At 32.6% G+C, this 15,313-nt stretch overlaps 1 protein-coding gene across 1 annotated transcript; it reads right to left on the bottom strand.

The window, feature by feature from the left end:
- Window positions 1-13,544: 13,544 nt before the first annotated feature.
- LOC105764541 (ACD11 homolog protein) lies at window positions 13,545-14,832 on the bottom strand. The gene is made up of 3 exons (XM_012583163.2): window positions 14,475-14,832; window positions 14,214-14,386; window positions 13,545-14,083 (listed from the first exon to the last, which is right to left on the bottom strand). Exons 1-3 carry the CDS (start codon window positions 14,709-14,711, stop codon window positions 13,831-13,833), a joined length of 663 nt encoding a protein of 220 aa, XP_012438617.1. The 5' UTR covers window positions 14,712-14,832; the 3' UTR covers window positions 13,545-13,830.
- Between the last annotated feature and the right edge of the window lie 481 nt (window positions 14,833-15,313).

Here is a 15,313-nt window from a genome sequence, read left to right as displayed (position 1 = left end):
GAGCATATGCCATCCGTGCTCGGGAGGAGGCTTCTTCTCGGATGTTATTACGGTACTTTCACTCTTTATGATACTAATGGTATTGCATTGATTGATCTGGTTCGACTCATTCTTATGTGTGAGACTTTAGTATTCAATAAGACTTTGCTGTTGAGTCTCTCGAGTTTGTAATTAAAGTATCGAACCCCGACCGGTGTGTTTTGGTTGACAAAGTGTGCAAGAATTGTCCGTTGATGATTCGAGATTTATGTTTTCCTACCGATTTGATCTCATTACCATTCGACGAGTTTGATATAATTCGGTATGGATTGGTTAACTCTGCATGATGCTATAGTAAACTGCAAACGGAAAACTATTAATCTACGGTGTCAGAATGATGAGATTATTCGGATTGAATCTAATGATCTGAATGGTTTACCAGCAATAATATCCTCGATGTCGGCTCAGAAGTATGTGAGAAAAGGTTGTGAAGCTTACCTTGCATTTGTTCTTGATAGTAAAGTGACCGAAAAGAAGATTGAATCTGTGCCAGTAGTGTGTGAGTATTTAGACGTGTTTCCCAAAGAATTACCGGGTTTGCCACCTATTCGAGAGGTAGAGTTTGGTATTGAGTTAGTACCAGGGACGACTCAATCTCGATAGCTCCGCACTGTATGGCACCAATCAATTAAAAGAATTGAAAGTACAGATTGCAAGAGTTGGTGATAAAGGTTTTGCACGACCGAAGTTTCTCTCCTTGGGTGCACCATTCTATTTGTGAGAAAGAAAGACGGAACGATGAGAATGTGCATTGATTACCAGCAACTCAATAAGGTGACTATAAAGAATAAGTATCCGTTACCACGGATTGATGATTTGTTCGATCGGTTGAAAGGGCTCTTGTGTTTTCGAAGATAGATCCGAGATCGAGCTACTATCGATTCTGCAGTTAAAGACTCGATGTGCCAAAGACGCTTTCGAACGAGGTACGGACATTATGAGTTTCTTGTTATGCCTTTCGGACTTACTAATGCACCTGCTATTTTCATGGATTTGATGAATCGGATCTTTAGGAAGTATCTAGATCAGTTTGTGGTAGTATTTATTGATGACATTTTGATCTACTCTCGTGATGAAAATGAGCATGCCAAACATCTGAGACTTGTGTTACAAACTTTGCGAGATAAGCAGTTGTCTGCAAAGTTTAGTAAATGTGAGTTCTGGTTACATGAAGTCAGTTTTCTGGGCCATGTTGTATCAAGATCGGTATTCGGGTTGATCCGAGTAAAATTTCACTATACTTGATTGGAAACCTCAGGAATGTTTGAAGTTCAAGCTTTACGGGCTCGCTGGCTATTATAGACGTTTTGTGAAAGGGTTCTCTATGATTGCGACCCCGATGACAAAGCTACTACAAAAAGATGTTAAGTTCGAGTGGTCAGAAAAGTGTCAGAAAAGCTTTGATCAGTTGAAAGTTCTTTTGACCGAAGCTCCAATCCTAGTTCAACCCGAATCGGGTAAAGAGTTTGTTATCTATAGTGATGCATCTTTAAATGGTTTGGGCTGTGTTTTGATGCAGGAAGGCAAAGTTGTAGCCTATGCCTCGAGACGCTTAAAGCCGCATGAAAAGAACTATCCGACGATGATCCGGAATTGGCCGCTATTGTATTTGCGTTAAAAATATGGCGTCACTATCTGCTTGGCGAAAGATGTCATGTTTATTCCGATCACAAAAGCCTGAAATATTTGATGACTCGAAAGATCTGAATTTGAGACAGCGTCGATGGTTAGAATTGCTTGAAAGATTACGAGCTTGTGATTGACTATCATCCGGGAAAAGCTAATGTTGTTGCTGATGCCCTAAGTCGAAAATCACTGTTTTCTTTGCGTGCAATGAACGCACATATGGTTATGTCTGATGATGGTACGATAGTAGCTGGGTTGAAAGCAAAACCGTTATTTGTTCAATGAGATTGTGAAGCTCGGAAAGTCGATAATGATTTAAGTGCAAAACGAGCTCAGTGTGACTTAAATGTTGATTTGGAGTTTTTAGTTGATGCTGAGGATTGTTTGAGATTTAGAAACCGATTATGTGTTCCAAAAAATTCAGAGTTAATTCATATGATTTTGAAGGAAGCTCATAGTAGTCGATTTTCATTCATCCGGTAGCACGAAAATGTATAACGATCTGAAACAAAGACTATTGGTGGCAAGGTATGAAACGAGACATTTCGACTTTGTTTGAAATGTTTAATTTGTCGACAAGTTAAAGCCGAGCATCGGTACCATCCGGTTGCTTGATAGATCATGATACCGAATGGAAATGGGATCGAGTCACGATGGATTTTGTATCCGGTTTACTGCTGACACCGAGCAAGAAAGATGCAATCTGGGTTATTGTTGATAGGTTGACAAAATCGACACACTTTATTCCGATTCGCATGCATTTTTCGCTTGATAAACTTGCGGAATTGTATATTTCACAAATTGTGAGGTTGCATGGTGTACCTATTTCTATTGTTTCGACGAGATCCGAGATTCACATCGCGATTTTGGAAGAAACTACAAGATGCTTTAGGTATGAAACTACATTTTAGCACGACTTTCCATCCGCAGACAGATGGTCAATCGAACGAATCATTCGGATACTTGAGGATATGTTGAGATGTTGCATTCTTGAGTTTGAAGGTGCGTGGGAACGATACTTACCTTTGATTGAATTTGCTTATAATAATAGCTTTCAATCTAGTATCAAAATGGCACCTTATGAGGCTTTGTACGATCGTAAATGTCGTACACCACCGTATTGGATCGAGCTCGGTGAAAATAAGATACACGGGTCGATTTGATTAAAGAGACCGAACGAAAGTGAAAGTGATTCGACGATCCGAAATCAACATCGGATCGTCGAAAATCTTATGCGGTTTGAAAAGAAAGGATATAGAATTTCGGATCGGGGATAAAGTGTTTTTAAAAGTCTCACCGTGGAAGAAAATACTCAGATTCGGTCGTAAAGGCAAATTGAGTCCGAGATTCATTGGACCGTATGAGATTACAGAGCGAGTTGTATCGGTTGCTTATAGATTGAAGTTACCACCTGAGTTAGAAAAGATTCATAACGTATTCCATGTTTCGATGTTCCGTAGATACCGATCTGATCCTTCATATGTGATTAGTCCGACGGAGATTGAAATTAACTCTGATATGACATATGAGGAAGAACCGATTAGCATTCTGGCTCGTGAGATCAAAGAATTACGAAATAAGAAAATTCCGTTAGTTAAAGTATTGTGGCATAAACATGGGGTTGAAGAAGCAACTTGGGAGTCAGAAGATACAATGAAAGAGCGTTATCCAAACCTATTCACCGGTAAGATTTTCGAGGACGAAAATCCCTAAGGGGGGAGAGTTGTAACAACCCGGTTTTGACTCTAATTGGACATAGTTGTTTCGGGACCACAAGTTCGAGTCAAAAAAATATTTTAATATTATTTTGTGTGTTTATTATGTGTGAATTTAATTGTGTGAAATTTTCGTGTTTTAATTTTGTCATTTGAGTGTCCGATTAAATAAAAGGATTAAATCGCTTAAAATAAAAATTTAGGGGTTAAATCTAAAAGTACCTAATTGTTGTTGTCTTTTTAAAATGGGGGATTAATGATGCAATTAGACTAAAACATAGATAGTGGGTGGCAAAGGACTAATATAACCTTATTATATATGTTTTGTTTATTAATTATTAAAGGTTAAATAAGTAAATTAATAAATAATGTATAGTATAATAAAACAAAACATAAAACAAGCCATTATCATCTCTTTTGTTGGCCGAATGTTGCAAAGAAAGAAAACACTCATGGCATTTAGGGTTTCGACACTTTACTAGCTTGATTAAGATCAAGAAACGAAGAAAAGCGAATTTGGATCGGGAAAACGAAAGTAATCGAATAGTCGATCGTGTCCGCTGATATCCGAGGTAAGTCTATTAGCAATTAAAATTTATTATGACAATATTTATTCATGTATACTAATTGTATTTGGAGTTGAGCTATAATTAAAAGTATATTGATTGAGTAAATTTTGAAGTATGGATGATATTTATATATATAGAATGTTCGAATATAAAAGTATAATCTTGTATAGATTTATGGGTTGAAATAAAGGTAAGAAATGTATAAGAGTATAGTTGATATTCGAATAAGCATGTATATATATATGTATATATATAATGCTAGAATATATATATATATATATATATATAAAAGTTATTGAAATTAGTTAAAGTATGAATATTGCATAGGTATAAATTCTTGATTTTAATTAAAGAATTGTATAATATATATATATGTAGGCATATATATGTATAAACTCTTGGATTTATTTGAAGTTATGTAACCCATAATTGTAAGAGAAGTTTTAAATAGATATGTACATGTGAATTATAATTTATATATATATGCTATATTTGAATAAGCATGCTTACATATATGTATATGTTCTTATAATGAATTTTAAGTATGAGTGTTATATATATATATATATATATATATATATATATATATATATATAAATGTACATCTATTATATATTTGATGAGCTAAAATTTAAAAGTATATGTATTGAAATTAGGTATGGAATTATATATTGATATACATGGTTGATTGTATATATATATATATATATATATACATAGGTTTAAGATTTGCATTGAATTAAAAGTATAAATTTTAAATGCTTGCATGATTCAAACATGGACTACCCATTTTCTTGAGATAGAGTTGAGATTGTGAATTATATATAAATGTTATGAATGTATGTTGCTATTAAGAAATATATGAGAAATCATCCTTGTATATGTGAAATTGAGATTTTCAGGCTAAGCGCCTAGCAATGCTACGTCTTAGGTGATTTGAATCGGGTTATAAACCTAGCAGGCTATGTGCGTGATTTGAATCGGGATATAAACCTAGCGAGCTATGTGCGGTGATTTGAATCGGGTTATAAACCTAGCAGGGCTACGTGCGGTGATTTGAATCGGGTTATAAACCTAGCGTGCTACGTCTTGGGTGATTTGAATCGAGTTATAAACCTAGCAGTGCTACGTCTTAGATGATCCGAATCAAGCTATAAGTCTAGCGTCTATGTGCCGTTGAATCTGCTTTTAATTAAGTGATTGTATACATTGAATATATATATGTATATGATTTGGTTATTTATATTGGATTAATATATGAACATCTGTTGCTATGTTTTGAAGAGCATTTAAAAGCTCGAATCTTTGTGTCTGTAAGTATATATATATATCTATGCGTTGGTATATGTGAACTAAAGTATATATACATATATGTGTGCATTCGGCAAGTGTGGCGATAAGTATATTTGGAATATATATATATATATATGCAATTAATGATGATGTATATAACTTAATTTTTATGTATATAATGATAATACAAGTGATCGTTAATATGTATTTTGGATATGCTATAAACTTCTTGAGTTTTAGAAGCTTACTTTGATTGTTTTGTTTATTTGTTTATAGATTTTGGAGACGCGTTACGAGTTCGGGATCGTCGACTTAGTCTATCACACTATCGACCGTTCTTGGTATTTTGTATATTTTGAACTCGAACCTATGGCATGTATAGTCTAGTTAATATGTTTAAATTTTTTTTTTTTGTATGTAAATATGAGCCATGCGAAAATGGCTTGTCTCTTTTCGTTTTGAATTTGGTATTAAAGAATATGTTTTAATGGTCTATTTCTTATGCCTAATTTCGGTTTAGTTAAAAATGGCTTGATCATTATGTTTAAACTTAGTTTTATATATATTCTAGGTTGAATGTTCAATGTGATTGATTTAAATGATTCGACTATGGCATAGGTCTATTTGTATAAATGATAATTAGTATGATTGATAGCTTGATTATATTTCTTGATTGGCTGTGTTTGTTCGGTAATGCCTTGTAATCCTAATACGGCAACGTATACGGGTTAGGGGTGTTACATGATGAAATGATGAAATTTTATTATTAAATTCATTTATCATATTTTATTTTTTTTATCTTTCCAATTTAATCATTTTCTTTATTAAATTTTCCAATGATGACTAATCATACTTATCTACTAACTCCTCTAAATGGTCTATTTTCCATATAAGGACCTCCAATTTTGAATTCTATAGCTATTTGATCCCTTTAGCTACTAGAATTTAACTTTTGCACTTTATGCAATTTGATCTTTTACATCAAGTTAGACATGTAATCGGTAAAATTTTATTAACAAAATTTTTATATGATATGTCTATCATAATGCAAATCATGAAATATTATAAAAATAATTTTTTCATCCGGACTCGGATTTGTGGTCCTAAAACCACTATTCTGATTTCACTAAAAACGGGCTGTTACAAAATTACTAAGCTTAAATGCTTATTCTATTTTATTTTCCATGTTTTATAGCAATTCGAAAGCTCGATTTGGTTGGAAGTTTCTCGGAGCTACTTCACACTATCCATCGACCTTTTGGTACACGGCCTGGGACACGGCCGTGTGTCCCTATTTCGAATGCCTACACGGCCTGGGACACGGGCATGTCTCATGACCGTGTGAGACACACGGCCTTTTCTCGGAGCTACTTCACACTATCCATCGGCCTTTTCGGTACATATAGTAAACTAATTTTGGTTATAATGACATGTATAAGTTAATTTGGTTAATGATGGCATACAAATATTTTATTGAAATTAGCCACTTTTATGGCTTGTATTTGGTATATTTTGATGTATATATACTTGTGGCCTTATCATGTTTGATGTGTGCTTGATGTGGTTGAATGAGGGATAATTTATAAGTATATTGATGATTGGTATGAGATAGTATATTTAATAAAAATATGCATATATGTGTATTTGGTCAATTTGGTAAGTTTGAACACTTGGATATATGTAGTGATATGTTATGTATAAAACTTTTATTTTTGGCTTGATATTGTGTTAAAGTGTTGTGTTAGGTTGATAATAAATGAAGTGAGAAATGAGGATTGGAAATGACCTATTTTTGTCCACACGGGCGTGTGTCACACACGGCCGTGTGTCCCCTGTATCTTAAATTTGCACAAAATAGAATGCTCACACGGCCTAGCACACAGGCGTGTGGATTGGCCGTGTGACTCAAGTCAGAGAGCTCATAAGTTTGGGCACGGGCTGGGACATGGCCGTGTGTCCCTATTTCGAATGCCTACACGGCCTAGGACATGGACATGTCTCATGACCGTGTGAGACACGCGGCTTGGCCACACGGGCGTGTGTCCTCTGCACCTTTGAAAAATTTTAATGTTTTTCAAAAAATTATTTGAGTACCCAATTTAGTCCCGACTTGTTTCTAATGTGTATTTTGGGCCTCGATGGCTCACATAAGGGACATTATACTTGATTACGACTGGTTTCTGATATGAATGCTATATGATATGAAATATCTGATTATTTGTTTTATAAATTTTGGTAATGCTCTGTAACCTTATTTCGGCGACGGATACGGGTCAGGGATGTTACAAATATGCCCTTAGGCACCTCAAGTGACAACTTAAAAACATGTCAACCAAGTATCCAAACTTACCTAAATAACCAAATACATATATGCATAATCCCAAATGGTACCAAATATACCATTCTAAAAAACATCAATATGATAAAACCACATATATATATACATCAAAATATATCAAACACAAGCCATTTAAATGGCTAATCTCAAAAAAACACGTATATGCCAACATTGGCCAAATTAACCTATACATGCCATTATAACCGGGATTAATTAACCGAAAGTACCAAAAGAGTCGATGGATAGTATGATATAGCTTCGACAAGCTTCCAACTAGAACAAACTTTCGAATCACTATAAAACACGGAAAAATAACACAGAGTAAGCATTTAAGCTTAGTAAGTTCGTATAATAAAGAAATTAACTTACCATTTAATCACATTTAAGGTAAGCATACAACACATATCCAAACCAATTAGGCCAAAAGCCTAAACACATATCCTCAACATGTTAGCCATGTAAAAACACATATAATAGCCAATAAACATGGATGAACATAATCACTAAGCAAGTTTCATATACATGTATCATCCATTTCATGTTTAGTGGTTATGTTCATCCATGTTTATTGGCTATTATATGTATTTCACATGGCTAACATGTTGAGCATATGTTTATTGTTACATACTTTTTTTTCTTAAAATATTTTTGTTATGTGATTATGTCACAATGTGTGCTTTTAATATTTAAAGATGACTCAATACTATTGGACTAAAAGGAAATTACAGGGTGGAATCTCAACATTTAATGGATCTCGATATCATAGGTGTTAAGATACATCTAAATACCATTAACGAAACTTTAGCCTTAAACTTTCGTATTTATTTTAGAAAATACAAAGTCCCAATCACATACAATACTTTAACAATACATACTTTCTCTCTCAAAAAAGTTTGAACTTGAAATTTGAAATATCAAAATTGCCTCATCCATTCTAAGATTGCAAGGACATGTCACTCAATTCACAACAATAACGTATCAAGAGATAGTGTTTCCATGCCATAAAAATAAGAAGTTGAGCATGTTTGTGAGAATTCACAATCATTTAATGGGTGTTAGTTTCTATACGAGTAGTCAAATCAACAACTCAAACCTAGTGTAGGAGTTAGTTTATTCCCTTGTTGAACAATGGAGGCCGAAGATCCATATTTTCCAATTTTCCATACGACAAAATCATAATAATGCTGAAAGATGCAACTTATTGACATGCTTTCTAGCTAATGGTCACGATGTAACTAGAAAAGTGATGTTACTCTTCCAAAATTATACGTTGATTAGTTTGGTGTCTACCGCATGGAGAAGTTAGATGTTGATGGCATGCGACTAAAATTTACATGGTTGTAGACCCGATTTGGCGAACTCCCACAAGATGCAATGCTATTTTAGATCAATCAAATACAATAGCTCGCATGATTTAGTTGATCGAAAGAGTGCTAATGCCAAAAACATACAATTGTTAGCCGACTTTAAAACTACCAAAAATATAGTTGGGGTCAATGCTTATGACATTTTTATACAGGGTGCTTTGCAAAATATACAAATAGGATGTAAATGAAATATATGGTTTGTGGGTTTTTGTATCCTAAATATAGTAATTTCATCAGATTTAATAAATTACTAGAATGGTCAAATCGATTATTCATTGAATTATACAAATGTCATTCATTATGTCTATGCTAGAGGTGCTCATGGGCCGGGCCAGGCCCATAAAAAAGTTTAGGCCCGGGCCCGGCCCGACCCGAAATATGGGCCTGAAATTTTGCCCAGGCCTAACCCGGGAAAAAATCATAAGCCCGGGCCCGACTCGGCCCATTTTTTTAATAAATACCAAAAATTTATTTTAAAAATTAAAAAAAGTATTTTTAAAATATTTTAAAATTAAAAATATTTTAAAATTTAAAAATAATAAAAAAAGTATTTTAAAAAATATTTTAAAATTAAAAAAATTTAAAAAATAAAGATATTTATTATATCGGGCAGGGCCGGGCCGGGACCGGGCCAAAAAAGTGGTGCCCAAGGCCCGGCCAATTTTCTAAATGGGCCTCGTTTTTTTGCCCAAGCCCATATTTCGGGCCTATATTTTTACCCAAACCCTCCCATATTTCGGGCGGGTCGTCGGGCCGGGCTATGCTAGAATGCCCTTAATGGGTTTGCATGTAAAGGAAATGGTTAAGCAAATATGGCTTTTAACTAATATTAAATTGCATTACATGGATCAATTTTAATGCAAAAGACACAATTTGTATTGTGGAGACCGAATCAAGATCACATTGAAGACTTTTTTGAAGAATGAATCTCCATTAATTCACTTTATATTGGACTTCATTAGTTGCGTTTTTTCTATTTTGTAACTACTATTATTAATGGTTGGATTATAATTGATCACTGTATGTTAGCAAGTTTCAAAAACTTTTATATATTAAGAGACTTGTATAGGTTTTCTATGAGAGCATTGGGAGCACTTTATTGTTCATTGAGAAACCTATTTTGTGAGTGCATTTGAAGAGTAAACATATTGTGTCTACGACCTAAATTCTCAAGGGAGAATTTAGAGGTGAGTGTTTTAGTCTTTTGGTTCAAAAGTGAGGTCTTTATACTTGGAGAGTGATATAGCTTGATTCACTTGTTGTATTGTGGATTAAAGATAGTGGAATTGCTCTCAGAGTTAGGCTTCGCAAACATAAGGAAATCGAACTGCGTAAACAATCTTGTGTGTTCATTGTTTACTTTGCTTACTTGTTTTGCGCAATGACAACCGAAGTGGCCATTACAATTAGGTATTTCCATTCAATGTAGTTAGTTCAAAACAATTATAATCGTAAATACTAACAGTATAAATATTTATATGAATTGAAATATTTAGGACAAATGGTAAATTCAACTCTGTGAATAATAGCTGAATGAAAATTATAAAATGATTCAACATGCCCATGTATTTTTTATAGAAGGATCATGATTAGAGTTTGTTATGGTTATTGTATATGTTAATATTAACAATGTTGAAAATCTTGAAAAGATTACAAAATAATAAATTATTTAAAGAAATTATTTGAGATAAAGGACATTGGAAAATTAAAGTTTTGTCTCGATTGTAGATCAAGCACTTAACATACGACTTTTTTGTCTATAAATCGGCATATACAAAAAGGGTTTTAAAGAGATTCGATATAGATAAAGTGCATCCATTGAGTACCCAATGGTTGTAAGATCACTAGATGAAAAAAGACAAAATTTATTTTCAAGGGAATAATAAATAAATTTTTATCCAAAAGTACAAAATATTAGTACTATATGGGTATTTTCTCTAAATAAAAGGTTCAACATTAGTGAATGAAAATAACGTAACATGCATAGCTTACTTGAAAAATGATATAACGAAGGAAATAAAAGGAAAGATATTCTTTTATGCACAATCTTTAGAAGAGTGGTGATATAATTTTGTACTATATCCATTCAAGTGATAATTTGACAAATCCTTTTATTGAAACATTGCCTACTATGAGATGTTAATATACAATATTAGAATGTGTTGACTTAGAAATATTAAGTGATGTTATCGTGAGTGAGAGTAAAAGACATGTTGCACTATTTTTCCCTTAACCATAATTTTGTCCTATTGAGCTTTTCGGAAAAGGTTTTCAATAGTTAATAGTGTTAAAATGTGTATTCTATTCATTCACTAGGTTTTTCCTAGTAAGTTTTTAACAAAGTACATAATGTAATAATGGATATCCAGGAAAGAGTTTTACAAATAATAGATTATTGTGGATATCAATAATGAGAGATAAATTATTTCTTTTATCTAATTAAATTTCTTCTCTACTTATTACTATGTATTCATTTATCTCTCGCTAAGTTACTCAAAAGTTTTTTTCTAACACTAGTTAGGGGTGAGAAAAACTTGATTTGACAAAAGACGAAAAAAATTTAAATTTCGAGTTAATTAAATCGAGTTATTCAGTTTTTTCAAGTCAACTCGAATAAGTAATTCGATTTTGTGAGTTTGAGTTAAGTTGAATTTTACAATTTGAATAACAAGTTGGTGTAAATATCCTTTTGGTTCTTGTCAATTTCGAAAATGAGAAAATTGGTCACTCTCAACAAAAAAATAAAAAAATCAAAAAATTCCAAAAAAGTTATAAAAATTCCAAAATTTCATAAATTCTTCTTTTTTAATTCTAAAATTTCATATAAGTTTTAAAAATTAAGCTTATTTCCAGCATAATAATTTTGAGGACCTTAAGTTCAATTTTATCATATTAAATTATTTTTTTTTCTATTTTGCTTTTAAAGAGTTATCAAATATATATGGTTTCAAATTTATATGCTCTAATATGGATTAGTTATATCAGGGCAAAATACCAAAAAAAGCCCTATTTTTTTAAAATTTACCGAAATGGGACCGGTATTTTATTATTTAACGGAATGGGCCATTTTTCCCGAAATCGCGTCCACGTCAGCGCGATATCAGAGGATGTGTCAGCAAATCGCGTGGACGTCAGCGCGCTTTGCTTACGTGGACACAAATCGCGCCTACGAGGATGCGATTTTCTAACACATCAGCAAAACGCACTGACGTCCACGCGATTTGCTGATATGTCCTCTGACATCGCGCTGACGTGGACGCGATTTTGGGGAAAATGGCCCATTCCGGTAAATAATAAAATACCGGGCCTATTTCGGTAAATTTAAAAAAATAGGGCTTTTATGTGTAATTTACCCCTTTTTTTGGTATTTTGCCCCTAATAATACATATTAATATATTACTGTAATATGTAGCTCAAATTATGTATTGTAGTTAATATTCATAATATTGTAGCTCAAATTGTCAATCCGTCTATACTATTGTACTAATAATATATATTAATGTAATATTGAAGAGTTAATTGATTAAAAAAATAAATGCAACAAGTACAAAAAAGATTCAAAATTATTACCAACAAAATTAAGCAATCTCACATTGCCTAGGAATAATGTGCAAATGGATTATGAGTCTATATATACCCATATCCCACATTGCTTAAGAAAATAAGAGAAATGAGACTTGGAGTCTATATAAAAACTTGTTTTGTAAGTTTTATTTTCATATTAATAGGTGGCACGAGAAAATTAAAAAAAAATATTGGTGCAACTACTTTTAGTGCTGATGTGGCAGAAAACGCTTCCAACTTATTAGTAATTTAGTCTGGGATCTTAGCATCCATGTTTAAATCTCACAATATATAAATTTCCAACTTTATTTTTGTTATTATATGATAGCAATTATATTTTTTTCTTAATTTCAAAATATGACACCAAAGAATTTCATAGAAGAATTTTATGTTAAAACATCCATTCAATTTGTCATGATAAAATGGAAAGTAACGTGTCAGGTCTCCAAAATATTAAGACATTCAAATTATGTATAATATAATATTTTAATCGAAAAGTCAATAATATTAACTATTTGAACTAATTAATAATATTATAAAAATTTAGAGACTAAATTATATTAGAAATTAAAGTATAAAATAAAATCTCAAATTTAAGTATAATAAAAATATCAAAATTAAAATTTAATTTTTTAAATGTAAAAAGAAGAAGAAAAAACACTGCAAATGGACAACAACATGGGCACTACTTTTATATATAAATATATATATATAGATTTAATTTTAATAATTATTTATTATTTATTATTTATTATTTATTAAAAATTAATATATCATCTTTAGAATTTTTTAATATTTATATTATAATATTATATATTATTATAAATTTAATTTTTATGTATAATAAAATATATAATATATAAAAAATAACATTGAATCTTAGCTGAACTCAAATCTTTTTAAATTTGGGTAAGCTCGTGATTTTCTTGCCGGCAAGCGCAAAAAATTGGGACTTATCTTGTACAATAAATAACTACTGGATTTTTGTCAATGTTAGGACTGACTTTACAATATCCATAAAGAAAAACCAAAGTATAGTAAGGCAAATTCTCTTGTTTTCTGTCAGCTCTCAGCTTTTTTTAATGTACAAATAAACCAAAGATTCCTTTCTTGAAGATAGAACAATATTGCTTTCCATGGAATCAGTTGGTTTTATTATAAACAAACAAACAACCTGAACTTCTTTCCTTGTATGAATTGAAACCTAGGATTGTGTCATTAGACTTTGATGATGCTCCCATCTGGGAACAAACAAGGTTGTTCATGAAGGATTTAGAATTTAGCAGGTCGAAAGAAAGACCCCCAAATTGATAACTAATTCACCAGTCCAACCTGATCTTTCTAGAAATATAAAGCTTATCGATGTAATCAATCAGTGGGCGTGAAGCTTTGATGTACCTTCTCATTTTCTTCTTTGCTGAATGATCTGTTTCGTTGAGTTTCAGCAGAAGTTGTTCCCTTGATGGAAGTGTATGCATTCCAGCAGAAACAGCAGTCCTTACCGCCCATGTGTGATACGGTGCACATACTTGAGCATAAGCTGTTGAAGCTGCGTTTCTCAATGAGTAATCCCTACAACAACAACAACACCAAAAAAGGTAAATTCAAGCAACAAGCACTTAGAGATGCTCACATTCAAGGATAATACCAGGATTCCCTCGAGAAAAATAAAGAGTTATAGATGGAAGGGCATATAACGTACTTGGATGACAAAAATTGTTCAAATAAAGCTCGTACGAGGTCAAGACCCTGCCTAACACGACGCAGATCTCGCGAAGGGCTTCTCTGTTTTTTCACTGTCCCATTACCTACATCTGCATCAACTATATTTTCTAAAGTGGCAAACCTTTTTGATGCTTCCACAAGATTACCTACCTAATTTAAACCATCCATCCATCATCAATTAATAACTTAAAAGTTTCAGTGATTGGTTCCAAATAGAGAGGGGGGAAATCAAATAAACCTTGGCGACGTACTCCATCTCCGCGAATTTGAAGGCGAGACCGAGGGAGTTAAAAAGAACAGAAACCAAAGAACAAGCATCGCAGAATTTATCCAACGGAAGCCCTTCATCCTTGGTTCCACACTGCGATAACTCTTCAAACGCCTGCGCTATTGTAGACAATGGAGTTTTGGTCACCATTTTTAATGTCTTCCTTAGAGAATTGCCAAATTCATTCATCTGCTGCGAATGGGTCATGCATCTTTTATTTATCTTGTAATTAAAAAGCCGTGTTCGTTTGAAAACCGTCCATGGCTTTGAAGTTTCGGCATGGAAACAAGAATCGTGTTACGTGCCGACGCTGTGAAATAAACACAGGTGTTCTGGGAAAGTCAAAAGATCACACTAGAAACACGATTTGCCTACGGAAATGAAATTAGTAATAAATAAAGGAAAATTCCAACATAATTTTCAGCTCTTCTGGTTTGGACCAAATGTATCAACATCATCCAATTCCAAACCCCAAATTCAGATTCTAAACGTCATCTTCTCTTTCCAAATATTGAATTATTACACTTTTTTATTCAAAAATCTTGTAGCTACTTCTATAATTTTGACCCCTTTAAGATTACATAAAATTTTAATCTTTTTGCGTATTTTAAATAAAAAATTAAAAACTCTTTAAATTTCAGAAAAAAAAATATATAAATGATTTTAAAACATAATTTTTTCCCAAAATTCAATCTAATCTAAATTAGATTGAACCAACCAATTAAACAATGAACCAACTAGGGTATCAACCCGACGAGAGGTAAAAAATCAGTTGAGCCATGAATTCATATAGATTGGTTGAACCGACA

The sequence above is a fragment of the Gossypium raimondii genome, chromosome 12 (assembly GCF_025698545.1).
Source record: "Gossypium raimondii isolate GPD5lz chromosome 12, ASM2569854v1, whole genome shotgun sequence".
In the NCBI taxonomy this organism is placed as follows: Eukaryota; Viridiplantae; Streptophyta; class Magnoliopsida; order Malvales; family Malvaceae; genus Gossypium; species Gossypium raimondii.
The sequence above is the reverse complement of the archived record's forward strand: the minus strand, read 5'-3'. Positions and strand labels throughout refer to the sequence as shown.

Excerpts from the sequence above, each read along its gene's own strand:
- LOC105764541 (XM_012583163.2), bottom strand. The coding sequence starts at position 14,711 with ATGACCCATTCGCAGCAGATGAATGAATTTGGCAATTCTCTAAGGAAG. Across the intron at positions 14,387-14,474 it reads AGATGGAGTACGTCGCCAAG|GTAGGTAATCTTGTGGAAGC; the intron begins GTTTATTTGATT and ends GGTTTAAATTAG. Across the intron at positions 14,084-14,213 it reads GAACAATTTTTGTCATCCAA|GGATTACTCATTGAGAAACG; the intron begins GTACGTTATATG and ends TTGTTGTTGTAG.